This window comes from Ischnura elegans, chromosome 4 (assembly GCF_921293095.1).
Source record: "Ischnura elegans chromosome 4, ioIscEleg1.1, whole genome shotgun sequence".
Taxonomy (NCBI): domain Eukaryota; kingdom Metazoa; phylum Arthropoda; class Insecta; order Odonata; family Coenagrionidae; genus Ischnura; species Ischnura elegans.
In genome coordinates this window covers 114,932,588-114,948,459 of record NC_060249.1, presented here as the reverse complement: position 1 = coordinate 114,948,459, position 15,872 = coordinate 114,932,588, and the positions used below count along the sequence as shown (strand labels likewise).

At 39.5% G+C, this 15,872-nt stretch overlaps 1 protein-coding gene across 2 annotated transcripts in view; it reads right to left on the bottom strand.

The window, feature by feature from the left end:
* Positions 1-15,872, bottom strand: part of LOC124157917 (hillarin) — a 211,514-nt gene that overhangs the window by 34,258 nt on the left and 161,384 nt on the right. For both annotated transcript variants that reach the window (XM_046533003.1, XM_046533002.1), the window contains one exon: positions 14,688-15,123. In XM_046533003.1, the coding sequence (XP_046388959.1) occupies positions 14,688-15,110 (423 nt within the window). In that variant the 5' untranslated portion in view covers positions 15,111-15,123. The remainder of the gene's footprint in view (positions 1-14,687; positions 15,124-15,872) is intronic.

Sequence of the window (15,872 nt, the reverse complement as noted above, 5' to 3'; positions counted from 1 at the left end):
GTTTCGTCATCATACTCCTCTTCCTACCGTGATGGACTGATCTATGGGATTCGGTTTGGCCTTCCTGCAAGCCTTGAATTCTTTCTCGGTTCCGCCGACTGACCCAACGTGAGATAAAAATCGGATTTCCGCGCCGAAGTGAACCAACTAACCCATCCATGGCTTGAGGTGGAAGAGAGTTTAATAATATGAAAAAAAAATATTTTTTTAAAACTATGAGATCCTAAAATTTTATTCATATATTCTTCTCTGTGGCTAACCAGTACCGTTACGGTCAATAATCAATCGTTCTCGCCATCGTACCATAGATCGCTCGCATATAACTTTGTAAAGATTTTGACTCGGCTGTTTCAACATGCGATTTTATTATTCATTTTGGCCTCTATGTCTTCACAAATTAAAGATAAAAAGATGCTTAACTCTCGAATAAAATTATGATTACAATAAATGAAAACAACCAAGTTGAAATTTCGTAAAACGACTCTAGTATTGAGGGCTTCCATCATTTTACTTCCTTCATGTGACTCCTGCTCCTTTTTTTCATTAAATATTAAAATTATTTATTCTTATTATGTATTAAAAGATGTTAAAATTTTTTAGAGTAAGTGCTCTTTTACTCTTGGTTTATGTCATGGTGGTTCATTAGAGAGCGTTGGAAATTGGGTTCTTTGGTTCAAATTTCATTTGTTAGTAGCAAGATTAGTGAATTTTTTTGTACCCTACCGGTGTATTTACTGTTTCTTAACTTTATTATTAGGTATATAGGCTTTTCATTCATTTATTTTTAATTCTCCTGTTACCACTAACTGGTATCAAAATGTATTCAATCAATAAATATAACTACGATGCGATCGTAGTGTGTTTGCCGCTATGCAGTGTATCCTTAATTTGTGAGCATTTGGATAATGATGTTTTGACGCGAACAGGACACCTTTTAGTATGAAAAACATTCTCCTTATTGATGTACAGAAATAATTCCCCCACCTTTTTTCCGAAAGTAAATTTTTGTGCGAACAAAAAGTAAGTTTACTCGAAAACTGCCAAATGTTAAGTAGCTTGCCCACATAGCTTCAGCATAAGTAATATCCAGATGAAACGCCCGCCTTCGGCTCCAGTTCCTCCTAATTTTATAAATACCCGTTGATTTTCTTTCTCTACTCGCAGCGACAAATGGCGGGTCCACATTTTAGAGCGTTGGTATCCTGAAGTACGCACCACCCGCAGTGCTTCATCGCAAGAAATTTCACATCGCAGCAGATGACGTTGCTATTTGCTTCGGTAAGTGGTTTCCGGAAACACCGGAACCGGAAGAGATGGAGACTTCAGATTAAAAACCGTGGGTAAGGTTTAGCTCGGCATAATCGACTTTCTGATAGCTTTTCCCCTTTTACTAGAGAAGGAAATTAGACTTAGTTTAGAGGATTTTGTTTCCTCTTTGGAGATAAATTTTATGCTATTATATTAGTTTTGGTACATTTTATTTATTTCATGTTATTCCTTTTATCGTTTAAACTGATGACGTATCTGGTACACTGGAGTCAATGCTTGCCACTTGCCATTGTGTTTTACGCAATAGTAATGCTGGACGGAAACTGCTCACTATTCAGTGGAAATGAAACTAATTTTCAAGCACAGAATTATTTCAATCTTTAATAGAAGAAACGATGAAAATTGAATTCTATTCAGCCCTTAACTGAGGTTCCAAGGTCAAAGTAAACACTATGCGCTCCGAGATTTTGTGACAGAATAATTGAGCTGATAGACGCCGGAAGTTATGTGTACAGTCACGCGATGAATGACAATTTCCGGTGCCGAAGCATTTGACAGACATTATTAGCGAACCAATCATAAGTTGAGAACAAGGTCGAAAGAAAATGAGAGATATAGACGCGGGCTTTGTTCATAAGCATAGTTCATCGCTATATATGAAAAGTTGACCTTTTAATAAATTTTTAATTTGCATGCCAGCTCCTACGAGATGGTACAAAAAAACGAGGAACTAAATTTTTAAATTTCTCGCGAGTTAGGAGATTTTATGAACTATGAGACCTCTTGATCCAAAAGTAAACACTTTCGGGTCTAATTCTAAGGGATTAGTTGAACTATTACTCTATCCATTAGCTCTATCAACGTCATTCATGACTCTTGCTACAATGAAAAATGTTTTGAAAAAAATTTGAGCCCGAAATTACGAAGGAATTCGAATCCAAAGTTTCGGGTGCGGAATTTTGGGGCAAATCATTTTTCTATCTCACATCCAGTTTTACTAAATAGTCTTTTAGTTTTTTTTACTCATTGATCTGAAAGTCGACGCCACTTGAAAATCTTGAAATCTCTGCGAAATAACTGTAAAGGATAATTAAAGGGCAAGGAATTCGTCTCTGGAATGAACTAACGATTTGACCTGAGTCAGTGATCTATTTTTTTGCGCTATGAAAGCCGAATATACCGTGGGAATCCCGAACATACGAGTTTTCCCTGCAAAAATCGTCCTGGGGTGGACAGAATGGGTGTGAAAACATAAATGGTGAAACGATTATGATGCCGGGCGTCATTAAGCCACTAATTAACGACGGCATGTGACATTTGCGGCTTCAATTTCATTTTCCACCCCGCTGACGTTAAAAGAATTCTCATTTATGGAATGCAGGCCTTGATCCATTATGTGCTTCCACTTCGGAATACTTTCCAAACTTTCTTTTCGCAGAACTGTAACGCGAAAGGAACCCAAATTTTCGATTCGAGCCATTGCTTATCAAATGAAAAAGATGAGTTATATGCTCCTAATAAGCATTATTTTTGCATTTTCAAACCGCAGATCAACGTTTTCATCGCCTCCAGTGTGTATCTGGGCATCAAAATTTTTACTGGGTCTGCGATGTTTATTTTTATTCATTAACATAGAAATTTTATCATGCGAGGGACTGAGCTAATAAGGTTCGGAACAACCCTAAAAAATTATTATTATTTCCAATGTTGACTAATCCACCATATCATTAAAGAGATATGGTATGCATTTTCAACTAACTAATTATTAATGAAATTTAGAGGGGAAAATCAGATAGGATGTGCCGTAGGTAATAATGAACAACAATCGTCGCAAAGAAGGTAAAACGCTGTAACACCTAATTTTGAGTGGTTTGTTTTGGTTTTTGGTGTGACGTAATACAAGCAATAATAAGCAGCAGAGGTTGAGTGAGGTAATTGTTGGGATTGTTGATGGCGCGGGAGGAAGTGAAAAGTGGGGGAGTCGGTTTGTGATAGTTATGGCGGACGGGTGTTCCCTTGCTCCCGAGTTTGTATCATTTAAAGTTTAATAAAATATTTGAAAGTGACGTGAAACGAAGAGTAATTAAAAATGAAACGTTACATTTTGGCGCCCAACGTGGGGCACGACTTCTCGAGAGGATCGAGACCACGGAACGCCTGAGGAACGAGTCGCGTCGTAGAGAGCGGGAATTCAAGATGGCGGGAGTGAAAAAATTTTACGAACTGAAAAAGGTGGATTTACAAAGTTTGTTGAGGGATCGGGGATCGACGACCCAAGGGGCGAAATTTGAGCTGCAGGAACGTTTAAAACCGCTTTTGATAAAAGAAGGGGTAGATATAGAGACACATGAGTTTGAGATGGAGACGCAGGACCAAGGATACAGTGACCTACGGGTGCTACTAAGACAGATGCTAGAAGAACAGAAGAGTCGAAATAGAAAATGGGAAGAAGAACGGGAGAGTCGAGATAGAAAATGGGAAGCAGAACGGGAGAGTCGAGATAGAAAATGGAAAGAAGAACTGGAGAGGCGAGATAGCAAACAAGAAGAAAGAGAAAAAAAGTTGGAGGAGACAATGAAAAGCATCAACGAAGGGCTAGCGGCGTTTCGGCGAGAATGTAAGGGGAGAAAGGAAAAACAAGCGGAGGAAGTGCCCGGGAAGATGGCGGACGAGATAGGACAAGAATCCACCACAAAGGCAGCTGGGCTGGATGAGGAGGCGGTCCAACGCATCGTGTGTGAGAGGGGCACGGGACCCGGCGTCACAGTGACATCCGCGGTGCAGTTGAAGGTCCCGACGTTTGATGGGAGGCATACATCAGGACCCCGTGAGGAGCGTGCGTGGAGGACGTCGGGAGGCGCGTTCCAGCACAACCAGCAGCACGGATGGGACTCGAAGAAATCACAGCAACGGGAATGGCAAGCGTCGAGCCAGCAGAGAGAGGGACGACGAGATAATAACTTTCGCGGCGATGGATACGTTCACCGGCCGGGCGAGAGATCAGCTGATCAGCGGCCTGCACTAAACAATGTAGCGGAGGCGCGCCAACCGGAGCGACAGCACCTTGTCAATTCCATGATGGCGGAAGGAAACAATCACATAACCGAGCTTAGATCAGTAGGAGAAAGGGACTCTGAGAAGATCGCGAATGATATATTTAGGATACGTGAAAATAACGTAAGAAAGGACGAAAATCGGGTGAAGAGAAGAAGGAAAAAAGCCAAAAGGAGGAGAGTAAAATTTAAAATAGGGCAATTAGATGAGCGGCGAACGAAATTACACCTTGGAGAGATGGTGGAAGGGTGATATGACCACATAAAATTGAGGGAAAATACATGTGTTATAACTTGATAGGGATGATAACAAAAATGTTTTGTTGGTTGTTTATTTAATACATATGTAATGTTTATATGCTTGGAATGAATGATGACAATGATGAATGAATGAGTAAAGTGTATAAAGCAGGGGAGTGATAAGTGAAATAAGTGTGGCAAATAGAAAAATGAAATGCCAGTATGGAGTGAACAGTGTTTATGTGATGGGAAGGGAGAGTGAAGTGCTCTGGCTTTGAACTGCAATAGAAGAGGAATGAATGTGTTTTCAAAGTTATGGTTACAAGTGTTCATTATTTTCCTAAATATTATTAGCAATCTGGTACATTATTCATGTCAAAGCCGATGTTATATCCGATCAAATGGTCAACGAGGCAATATTCTGCTAATGTGATATGACATGTGTTCCCATTAAAAAAAAAAATTAATTACAACTAATTTAAGAGGGAAGTTCAGAACTGAAGGCGTTGGGGCCACGCCCATAATACTCTGTTTTTGAAGGCTTTGAAAAAGAAAATTGCATGTCATTCCATTTTCTTTTCCATTGGGGCAAATGTAACACCTAATTTTGAGTGGTTTGTTTTGGTTTTTGGTGTGACGTAATACAAGCAATAATAAGCAGCAGAGGTTGAGTGAGGTAATTGTTGGGATTGTTGATGGCGCGGGAGGAAGTGAAAAGTGGGGGAGTCGGTTTGTGATAGTTATGGCGGACGGGTGTTCCCTTGCTCCCGAGTTTGTATCATTTAAAGTTTAATAAAATATTTGAAAGTGACGTGAAACGAAGAGTAATTAAAAATGAAACGTTACAACGCTGAAATTGTATTAAATTCTGCCGAAGCTACATAGGGTCGTGTTGTATATCGTTGAACGCATTGTTTATACGATTAAAACAATTCGACTACAACAATAAATCATTAAACATTCTTTAAACGTAAACGTTTAGCATCTACGTTCGAAAGGATGAAGAAAAACACGCGAAAAACTTTGAGAATGGCGAAACGGTCGTCTTCTTCATCTTGTCACGAGAAAAATATTCGATTGGTACATTTCATTGTATTTTTTATAGAGAGAACTACATCTTCGCATTGGAAATAGCTTTTTAAAATTAAATTTTACCCATTCTTTAATTTTTTAAATGGCCTAAAGGTAGATTTCAATTTCCGAGGTGTAGAATATGGATGGATATCGAAATTACATATGCTATAAGTAAAAAATATTTCCAAACTGTCCATGTTTCAAGGAAAAGTTTTATGAAAATAAACCAAAAAGGCGAAATTTGCCATTTTGGTAGTGTGCATTGCCCTTATTTGCGGCGATAGTAGGTATAAAAAATATTTAAAGCACTGTACGAAGCAAGTGACTTTGTCCGTAGTTACGCGCACATGTACAAAGTTATACTCACCAAGGATGAAATTCTTCATTTGGCTTAGCCGGGATTCGAACCCGAACCTCGTGATCGCCGGTCCGGAATGCTGACCAGTTATCCGTGATGTACGGGTTTGAATTCCGGATAAGCCGAATATTTTTCATTTCACATTTGGTCCTTTGGTGTATGGAAAATGTTTGCCCATTTAATTCAATTATTTGGCATCAGTGCACTAATAGTGATGGTAAATACCCCTCATAAGATATGTGAGTAAAAATAAATTGTATACAGGAGAAAAGAGGGTGCGGTGGAATTAGCTCCCTCCGAAATTTTGTTTCGTGATTCCTAAAAATATCGCGTACGACCACAGAGTACTCTCTGACGACTAACTGATGACTAACGACTAACCGAATCGATTCCTGTCGCCTATTGGTCTCGATAAAAACCTATTTTAATAATAAATCAAATTCCGGCACTAAAACGGTCTATCTGTTACATCCTCGGAGTATTTTTGAGTAAGAGTCTATTTTTATGTTGAGCCTCACACTTAGAATATACACTGCAAATGCAAAACAGGGTCGCGGTCCGTTTTATTTTCTACAGTGCGAGCGCTTCAAGTTCTTTTGCGAAACGGGCCGCAATTTTGGAACAGCAGACCTTTCGACTCGGTTTAGTAAGTCGTTCTTGAAAGGACACAATTGTTTCTAAATATTTTTGGGAAATATTACCTTTCAAGGCAAGATTGCTCTCCTCTTTTGCCTGTAAAAACGAAAGCTCTCGTTTATCCAGTCATCTTGAACAGTAATTTCCGTTTTCTTATCCATTTTTTTTCTTCTCAAATGAAAATCAACATTGTACGTCTTTTTCAGTTATGCCTTTTTTCCTCTGATTTTTTTATTTATCTTACCAATATTATATATCATAGTGATACGTGAAAATCGCGTATGCGATAAATGCGATACGTGTGAATAAATGCGACATAGGCGCAATGACAGGACTTTTTATGATATTTAAACTGCAAATTTGCCTTTACGATGGCAAATTTCGTAAATTTAGTGCCGAGCATGACCCTCACTGCGCCACTGGTCGTTGATCCTTCCTGCTTCATAGACGGTTACTTGTATTTTCATCGACAGCTACTACAGAGGTTGAGAGAGAACCATGGTAGCTTCTGCGATGTTAAGCAAACATTTCTTGCCATCTGGCTATAAAATACTGAGTTTTGGTAATGCTGCACTCAACACAATCTGGACAGAGGTTTGCAGAAAGGTTTTTCAGCCAGTGGAATATAGTTGTAACTGACAGACGCAACCGGTTGAAGGAAGAAAGTTTTGAAACTTGTTCAATGTCGATGTACAATTAGCGTAAGTGATGTTCAGCTTACATCAATTTTAATTATTTACTATATGTCTTATTCCTTAATTTATTATTGTTATGCCCACCAATTATTTAAACTATTCCGTATTTTTTCAAATAACTGTTTGATAACACTTTGTCTTCAACTATTAGTGCTGAATAATGAAAATAAAGAAAAAAATAGGTGCTACAAAATGCTATAAACTGTAATTTAAAGTTCTATGAAATTAAAATGAAAGTGCTATTTTCGCGTATCTCTAACAATGCGTTGTAACCGTGGCAATAACGTAGAAGATTGGCGTAATTCTCCGAAAGAGTGCAAGCGATATATCGAATCCGCTCCAAACACTCCACGTAAACAAGCTGGCAAACTTCATCCACTCACCATTAGCCCTGAGGATGGAACCCGACTCGTGTTCCGAAACGTCGGCAGAATGGAGGGAGACTACCCGGCTGGAAGCCCGAATAGCCTTTTTTGAACATATTCGCCGGGAAAGCATCAGATTTTACTTCACTCCACGTATATGCCGCTGCGTTTGGAGCAATCACACTAAGCTTTTATGATCGCTGTAGGGTCCCACCTTCCGAGCTTCGGAGCCCTCCAAAGCGTGAAACAGACCGTTCTAAGCCGCTTGATAAGAAAAACGGACTGCAACCCAGACTGTTCTATTGGCAAACAGTGTTTCTTGCATTGGATTAAAAACGATCAGAATTCAGTTATCGTGACACTAATGAACGATTAATCACCGGTCGGCATATGATTTTTTTTCGCCTCGATTCCCACACCAAGTGAGTGAGAAAGGAAACGTGAAGGGAGCAAGGCACCGGTGGGTGAGTCACGAGGTGTGGGAGTCATACAACTCAAGTTCACCAAGAGCCTTGAACCGAAGAAAAACCTGTGTTGAGGGTCGCCAATTTTTTGCTAAGTGAATTATGCGGGCTGCATAAAATATTCTAGTCAGCAGTACCTGCCAGCGCCGAAGAAGATCACTCATCAAGAATCCGTGATCGGAAGGTTAGGACCTATGTTTGCCTTATATTTTAGGATTTTGGGTCGAGAATCAAGGAAATAACCATCGATACGTTGATTCATTGACGATTCCGAGAAGTTACTTGCAGTTCTCAGCTGGAGCATGCCAAATTCCTTCGTTAACGTTGATAGCTAAACAGTGTGCAAAATTAGTAATTCGGCTCAATTTTTTGATAAGAAAGTCAATTTGAATGACTAAAGCTATTTTGTTTACCTTCGCTCGCTGTCATGGCAACTTCAGAGGCCATGAAATGAATTTTCTAAAGATTTCCTGTTTATTTTTTCGTTCTCTAAATTGAAATGAAGACGCTTGGCTTTTTTTTCTAGGGAATGGTTGACAAATTTAACAATTTTAATTCATTAGTGGTCAAGAAACGTGATGCAGTCAAAGATATTCGAATGTTCAACAAATAATATAAACGCGGAAATTTATTGTTTCAATGGCAGCATTTGTTTAGAACCTGAATATTAAAGTAGGGAATAACATCGTTTGAGTATTAGCAAATCTTATAGCAAAAAATAAGACCAAGCAGTCGTTAAATTATTTTTTATATTAATTTAAGGATAGAGATTATATTGAACGCATCCCCCACTTCAATATACATAGAATTCATTTAAATATCCTGACAATAAAATAGCCGAGGGTAATTTCTGAATATCCTGTATTTTTGTTGCTGTTCGAAGGTGAGGAGACCCCGAAATATCGATCAAAGTGAATTAGTACATGGATAATGTCATCGCATAATGTTATTCATGCTCATTGGCGTATTGACGATCGAAGGGAGGTTTACGAATGGCCAATCTTATTGTTAGACCATTGCAAGGCATTCCTCTCACTTAATTTGCGAGCCGCCATAAGTCGACGTTGGTCAAAATATATACTTCGCTTGCTTCTGTGCTGCTGGCTATTTAATAAGCCATTTCTTTAAAGGGGCATACGCTATGCAAACGCTAATGGCTTTCGAACGTCTGACGTCCAGCTTTCGCTTGTCAAGTGACGTGTAACAAAAAATTCAAAGGTCGAGAAAACAGGCGGTGTTATTGCGATGCTTTTCTTAAAAAAAAGAACACAAGGCGATCGACGGGCGAAAGCGCTGGCAAGGACGCCAGCGGTTCCACGAAACCGGACACTCACCCCCTACTCCATCCCCTTTTCCTCCCTCTCGTTCCTGGAAGAATGGCATGGGGTGTGGAGTGAAAGGAGGGTGAATGACGGAAGCGAAAGGGATGAGGAAGTTGCAGCCGAGGCATCTCATCGATGGCCATCCGCCGGTCATTCTTGGAGAGAGAAGTTTCCACGTGGACACGGGGCTCATTGAAGGTATCCTACCGATCAAGACTACAGGTTTTAACGGAAAATTTCAAAAATTAACTCTGGTTCGTCCTTTTTTTCGCATTGAAATTCCCTTTTTAACTATCAATTTGGATTTTGTTCTGTCCAAGAGAGTTACTGCGATCTAATTTTTACCCCCTTCAAATTCCTCAAGCCCGCATCAATGTATGTTTCAACTTACCGCTTCTAAATTCTGGAAATTCCTACCGATTAACATCAAATAATAACAATCCATTCAATTCCATTAAAGAATATTATTAAACTGCTATTTGAAGAGTAGCATTTGGGTTGTTTAGCATTTTTTCTTGGTGTTGTCTAAACATTCTATTCTTATGAGTGTTCGTTATGATTTATTTAAACCTTAAAAATGGAATACTGATGATCTTTGGAATACTGATATTGAGTATTTTGTTGCGTTGTTTTCAAAACACTTTATTCCTACAAGTTTTCATTATGATTTCTTTAAAAACTAAAAAAAATATTTTTTTAATTCACTTACATTGACTAATTTTTGAAAAAGATATTTAATTGTTTCTGAGCTTAATACGATATGTAATTTCTTCTCTTTGATCTGACAGTTTACCGTAGGGCGTTAATAAGCCTTAATTCATTTATATTCTATTATCTTTCTTTCCCTTCCTAGCTTACCCAGCATCCTTCTCCCTAGTATGGCTTCCAATGTCCTCTCCTCGCTTTTTCATACGCTCTCCAAGCACATCCTCGCCATTAATGTAATCTTGTAGTTCCCTCAATCAGCCCACAATGCCCAGCAGTTTCTCGTTTCATTTCATGTCCGTCCAATTTATCTTTTTCGTTACCCTCCGCTTAAACGCCTAGAATTCCCGATATTGACGATGATGTTCTTTCATAATACTTCATTCTGTATCTGATCCTTAGTTGGAGTCTTAAAAGGTCTCTCTATCCATTAACTTTGCTCCCTGGCAGGCATTTGAACTTTGGAATTCCCTAAAATACCATCTTGAGAACCCTTGAGTCATCCATTCTTTCTACATTTTCTCTTCAAAGTACCTTCTCATGCTCCCCCATCTTATATTGCCAATAATTTTTCCTAACTTTTCTTTCAAATGTGGACAACATAGAGCGAAAAAACGGGAGATATAATAAAATCATTTTAAAATATCACAATTAATCAAAAAACAATTAAAAAATCCAAATTGTAAATATATTCGAACGATAGAGCAAAAAATAATCTCATTGACCGGAATTGATTTCTCGCAAATCGTTTACATTTATGCTGCAGCTGAGCAATTAATGCAAATGTTAACTTCCGAAAATGATGGCTCATACTGCCTCTAAAGATCTAAAAATATCGTAAGAATGAATCGTCGTCTAATTCTAATCCATACAAAAATGTTTGAATTCGATAGCTAATCGGGAAGTGGGTCACACTAATCGCATTGAAAACAGAGCATTTGAAGCAGTAAAGTTTTCTCGGGTTTCGCACCGGGTCTGGTCCTCCATGTCTCCTTCCAACGTTTCCAAGAGCAACTCGCCCATCGTCAACAGGGATCCAGGAATCTAATGAGCATTTAAAGCCTTAACAGCGAGAGAATCTAACGGATAACAACGCAGGACGATATCAAACACCCATACCTCAGTTATGGAAAACCAACTCCAGGGTGAGACTCGAGCCCGAGACTTTCCGTTTAGCATGCGAGAAATTTACTCCGCCGACGCGACAGGTCGACGCGATTAAAACGTGGTAAACTACTGCAATGGATATTTGCAATTCGATCGCGTGACTGTGGCACTGGTATGACTGCGAGCGGATACAAATCATATCTGTACAGTGTAGGTACTCTAGCAGTCACGCGGCTTAGGCTCATAGTGTAGTAGGGGGGGAGGGGGGTTGTGTTTCCTGTGGATGCGCGGATGAGAGAGGCCGAGAGTCTTCTGTAGTGATAGGAGTCGATGATCCGAGAAGAGGCGAGAGGGGAGTGGGGGGATGCTCAAGGGGTAGCAGCTGGAAGGGAGGGAGGGATGGGTCGGAGACGCCCCCGAAAGTGGGGCACGTGCGGAACAGCGGGGAAGGGGAGGGGGAATGAGAGGGGGGCTGAGAAAGGAGAGTGGGGGAGGGAAAGATGTGAAGTGATTGTAGCAGTGATCGCCATTCTCCGATATGCCTTATAGGATACATGCGGTGAACTTGATAGAATTTTAAGACGATAGCGATTTATTATTATCACGCCACGAAAAAGGAGCTGGGGTCTAGTGGTAGTGATGCTTCCGAGGGCTCTTTTATAAATGGTAAAAACTGGTAAGATTTTCGGGTGAAAAAGTAAAGGAGAAGCGCTACTTCGCACTCGTCCGACCACACCTTGAGTGTGTAGCGGGTATATGGGAGCCAGCGGAGAAATACTTTATCCGTGAATTTAATAAAATAAAACGAGAAACTGCGGGATTCATCAAAAACTGCTACGGGCGTACAGAAATCATTACATAAATGTTAAAGGAACTATGTTGTGAGCTGCTAGAGACTCGGAGGCTGCTTGTGAGGATTATATTATTTTTGGAATTGAGAATAGGTGTCTTTCAGAGCGACGCGGAGAAGGCTTTAGTAGAACCTCACTACGTTTCCGGATCCGTGAGGAACGATAAATTAAGAGTGATATTTTATCGAACGGATACGTATGGGAATTTATTTTTAACTTTATGACAGACTTTAATGAATGGTAAGCGAAACTACATTCGAGCATTTCCCTTTCATTCGTGTGTTGTCCTAACATACCCCCGCTGCACGCCTATTGAGGCAGCTTGCGGGGAAGTATGTAGAAAACTCTCAATTGACTAGTTTTCTTGGAGACGGATAGCTCGCGTGATACTTATGCTATCTTCTAATAATTTTCAGGCTAAGTAGAATAGAACCTGTTCAATATTTGGCTGTTTCTAAAAATGTACATCACAGAAAATTATGGTTAGGTAAAATGCTTAAATTTGAAAAATACTGAAAATGACTTATTTTATGTAAGTACTCTGAAAATTTCAAAATGATAGTATACGTCATAAGCAAGTAATCTGTCACCAAAGAAAACGGTTGAGGAGGAGGGATGCATCCTCTCTCTAAATGATTACTTCCTAAAAATTAAATAATATGTAATGTTGCACGGAAGGACAGATTGGTAAAATTTTGGACACACTGATTTCAAAGCAGTGGAAGCAGCGAAAAAATTTATCTTACATATTTCTCATCTTTGAAACGTGATTTGACTTACCACTTTATCGTACCTCAGCCAAAATTATTAAAAAATATTTTTTGATAATTTAATCGGTTTTGTTCCTTGATTTTTCTCGAAGATTTTTCAATGGAACTTATTAGATATTACCTGAGGAGTGGCACAAAAACTTCTCATTTTCTAACGGTATTGCCGCACGAAACTGCTCTGAGTTAAAATATATTTACGATATATAGGAACATTGTTCGAAATAGTAGCATTAGCAACATTTTTCGAAAACATCTCTAGCAATGGTCTTTTTCATAGCGAGTCATGCCTCAAACTGTTAAGGTTTATGCTAGTAAGTTATTATGACCTGAAACTTACCGAGAGATACTGTGGAATTTTCTCTACCATGTAGAAAAAAACTATAATACAATTTTTTAAACTAGTATTGAAAAAGATTGAATAGTGGCTATGAATGAGGTCCTTGGAAAATATATTGCGATAAATTGCACCTGCCTATAGCCGACCAATGGTATCAGCTGATTTTTTATTTATGTTTTGGGGCGACGTGGTGGTTTCATGAGAACATATTCGTCGCAGGAGAAACGCCTATTGAAGGTAAAAAGCCGGACTGAGTGCATAGTGCATTAGTGACCGTAGTGATCGACCTACGCACACTTGAATTGCTCCAGCCCAGTCACGGGGCGGGGGAGAGGGTGTGGATCCCAATCCAGCAGTTGGTCGGCTTCCCGTGAGACCGATTTAAACCGGTTCGGGTTCTTACAAAAAAATTAGGGGGGTTTTAGCGAAGATGGGGCAGTCATCCCGACCGAGAGTGAAATTTTATACGTATCATTGCCATATTCGCAAAAAATATTTTTGACCGAAGCAGCAATCTTATAGCTCGCTCACCTAATCAAAATAAAACAATATATTAAAACAGGCGCCAGTCGCCCTAGATAACTCTAGATGCCTTGAAGTCTTATAAGTTTATGTGCTGGATCAAATTCTCCTAAAAAATAAGCAATTTTTTTCACATGAGTATGAGGACTGAAGAGAGTCTTAAATCATTTTATCTAAAGAGAATACCCTTCGGATATCTCCGCATATTTCAATACTTGCCAAATGAGTTTAGTTTTCCGCCGAATTGGGATGAATACTCGGAAGAAGTATCTTTTGATCCTAATAAAATAGTTTTAATTTTTTCTTTAGTAATTAATAATTTTAGATTGCAAGAATTTTGATACACATGTACTGTCTTTTAACAGGAAATAAAATATACTTAAATTCAGGACGTTGTTTTCTTTTGGCAATCAAAATACTTTGATAGGCTTATTATCTCTTTTAATGAAAACGAATTTTCCAACCTTCATTTGCTATTTTTTTAAATCAATCTGTGTTGGAAGGTTAAATTAGACGCACGCCATTTAAATTGCAAGTATTTATTGGTAAATATTATTACGCGTTTTTTCTTACCTTTGGCAATGTGTTGTTTTATGTTTTGAAATGTAATTTTTCCGTTGTTGTTCGTTACTTATTAATATTGGACGTATCGTAACGTTTGATTGGGAGAAGTTATATTTTAAACATTAGTTTTTTAAAACTATGATCAAACCAAAGGCAGTTCCTAGATTGTACATATTTTCAGTCTGAAAACCTCTACCAGGTACGTCGTTCCTCTGTTTTTTAAATAACCCGGTACGCAAAGTGTTAATTTTAAATGAGTAATACATCACGTTACATTAAAAAAACAAAACAGTATCGGTCGAGCAGGGGCTTTGTGTCCCCTTGAGTTCGTGCACAAGTGCGTCTCCACACTCACCCCCGATGGACTGCTGGACCTATTGTGTCCTCCCGCCGATCCGTTGAGGTGCGCTCGGATGTGGAGGGCGTCCGCATCCAGGGCCGGCGCCCTCGCGCCCCCGCACCCCCTGATCTGCTCGTTCACGTACTGGGCGGAGCGCGGGACGTTGAGCGCGGCCCTTATGCCCACGGCGGAACCGTCCAAGTGCCCTGGTCCGATGCCCGGCACGTGAGAGGCGCAGTACACCTCGCGGTCCTCCTCGTGCTGTCGCCGGTTGTTGCAGTACGTCTTGAGGGTGAGGCGCGTCCCGCACACGGCGCACTTGAAGCAACCGCCGTGGAAGAAGGTGAAGTCTTTGAGGGGACCGACGCGGTCCACCTGGTACACGGTGCCGCCGCATCGCAGGCATGTGCTCTCGTACAGGTTCATTCGCTGGTACATGGTCGGTTGAGAACTGCAAGCAGAGAAATAAAAGGAAGAGGAATAGAATTAGCCAAAAAAGAACTAAAAAAACCCTCAAATTCAATATGTTATCAATCATGTAAGATCAATTCTAGTTAAATAAGACGTTGCAATTCCACGTTTTATTATTTCTAATGAATTCATTACGAAATACTGCAATGTCTTATTTTATAACTAATATTAATAACTTTCACCATATCTTCCCACATATCATACATGATATCGGCATGATAAGCATTCACTCAATGAAATGGTACAAATAAAAAGACAAATACATAAAAAATAAATTCAAATGGATAGAACTAATTTAGCACGCAGCGCTGAAAGTAAGTGAAATGACGATGGAATCGATTCTAATGCATTTTCTTCACGTAGCTACTTTTCGTATTAACCTATTTTGAATGTGACGCGTGACTGAAATTTATTCAGCCATTAACGACTTTATTTAAGATCGTACATTTAGGACTTTTCCCTAATTAATTACGTTCTCTTCATCAATAAAATAGGTCAACAGGATACATGCCCTCGATGGTGAAAAACCGACCCAGGTGGCATTCGAGCCTACGACCTCTCAGTTGTAGGTCAAAGGGTGCACTCTGATGCCACATAGGTCAGTGAGGTTAGGTGGAATCACCTGTATAAGCTGCTTCACAACTGATCAAAATAAAGGAATCATTTGAGGGATTTTTGGAACCCGGCGTTGAAAAATGGCTAGTGGATTTTCATGGCATGGAAAAATGG